Raw genomic sequence first — 1,888 nt, 5'->3', positions numbered from 1 at the left:
TACACTAGCTTCATGGACATTACTTGTATTATAGCAAGGTTTTATAAACAGTCTATGGAGGTATTCGATGGGAGTGATTTAGAAATTCTAATAGAATGTGAGGTTAGCAAGATTTCTAGAGTTTGGATTAGGTTCCTCTGACGTTGCTCTAACACTTTGACAGTGGCTGATGTGTATATATGTTGTCTTTGTAAAATGGTAATGCTATGCAGAATCGCAGAGTAATATGTCAGAGGAGCCAGGTGTTTTTACAAACCATAAAAGGAAGTAAACTTAACACAGATAAATCAGCCGGAGGAAGACATTGATGGGCAGAAGATAAGATTCTTTGAGGAGAAGCCTCCTGTTGAGGAAAGCAGGGCATCAGCAAGTAAGATTGCCAAACAATTGCCAAACAGTGTGGACCTGATTCTGTCATGCACTGAAGCTTGTCACAAGGTGGTCACCACAGTGCTTCCCCTCCTGTTTAGCAGTCGTGAAGCAAACTTTGGAGACCCTGCACTGTACCTGAAAATGTGTTGACTTTACACAATTGGTGCTGACAATGTCATCATCTCTCAGATGCTGGATAGGGATGGTTTGGTCATTTCAATTAGATGACTGGAAGTGGTCCCTTGTAAGACAGGCAGAGGGACGGTATAGTGGGTTGCCTGACACCATCCCCATCCAAGATATCTGTAGTATCACCATCGCCAAGACCTTCATCACTACTTGGGTATCTCACTATGGAACTCCTGCTATGGTTACCACAAGAGTGGAAATAAGTTACCTTGCATTTTTGCAAACTATTCATGTTCTAAGTATTCCATTTCAAGAGAATACTTGGAGCCATCTGTCATTTGACCATTTCCAAGGCTCACAACAGATTGATGCTGCCATTGCTAGAGTAGGATTGTAAACATCCTTTTTCTGGAACTGATTGTCGAGCCATTGTTGCTGCATCATGAACATAATCTTTCATTTTGTGTCATCTCAATTTTCTGGAATTAGTTTTACACTTGTTTTTAGACATGGCATTATATCATACCATCTGTGGACAATGGATTAATGCCTTTGTTTTCTTTTTGTAATATGTTATAAGCATATTGTAATAATGTAATATTTGATGTGCATTTTCATGGATATTTTATTTTTATTTTACAGAAGTGATAAAATACCACCATTACATAAAATCTGTTACTTCCCTATTACTAAATGCCCTTCCCTTGGCTCTTTAACAAAAGGCCCATGATTTAAATTTAAAGCAAAGGATTTTCTCCCCAGAAATGAGAAGCTAGCTGCCAAGGGCTTCCCCATGCCCCGGGCCCGCAAGACTGGTACCACCATTGCAGGGATTGTGTTCAAGGATGGTGTGGTGTTGGGGGCAGATACAAGAGCCACAGAGGGTGACACTGTTGCTGACAAGAACTGCAGCAAGATTCATTACCTTCAGCCCAATATGTACTGCTGTGGAGCAGGTGAGGGAGACTGTGGAACAGCACAATCAATTTTATTATTATAATGATTAGTTTCATCCTGTCAGATTGAATCATAGTAAGGCAAATGATGAAAAGTACCCTGATTACTTGGTATTACACACTGCTAACTACAAAGTTGATAAGATATTCCTCATGACACCAACCTAAGAAAGTAAACTCCAAGAGAATACTTCTTTTACCTTAACCTCCACCTTCCAGGCACTGCCGCTGACCTGGAGATGACCACTGCCCTCATGGCTAGCCAGCTCGAGCTCCACCGTCTCAACACCAACCGCCAGGTGCCTGTTGTGGCTGCCAACCGCATGCTGAAGCAGATGCTGTTCCGCTACCAGGTGAGGGAAAGAGGGAAGGAGCAAGGAGGGACAGATAAAAGGCAAGAGGATGGATAAAAGGGAGAGAGGAAGGGTTAA

At 41.9% G+C, this 1,888-nt stretch overlaps 1 protein-coding gene across 1 annotated transcript in view; it reads left to right on the top strand.

Annotated features, from left to right (window-relative positions):
• The first annotated feature begins 1,239 nt into the window (after nt 1–1,239).
• Nucleotides 1,240–1,888, top strand: part of LOC125044922 (proteasome subunit beta type-7-like) — a 3,222-nt gene continuing 2,573 nt past the window's right edge. Inside the window, exons 1-2 of the mRNA XM_047641886.1 lie at nt 1,240–1,457; nt 1,677–1,810. Of these exons, the coding sequence (XP_047497842.1) occupies nt 1,295–1,457; nt 1,677–1,810 (297 nt within the window). The 5' untranslated portion in view covers nt 1,240–1,294. The remainder of the gene's footprint in view (nt 1,458–1,676; nt 1,811–1,888) is intronic.

The sequence above is a fragment of the Penaeus chinensis genome, chromosome 3, assembly GCF_019202785.1.
Source record: "Penaeus chinensis breed Huanghai No. 1 chromosome 3, ASM1920278v2, whole genome shotgun sequence".
NCBI lineage: Eukaryota > Metazoa > Arthropoda > Malacostraca > Decapoda > Penaeidae > Penaeus > Penaeus chinensis.
Note: the sequence above shows the minus strand (reverse complement) of the source record. Positions and strands in the feature narration are given on the sequence as shown.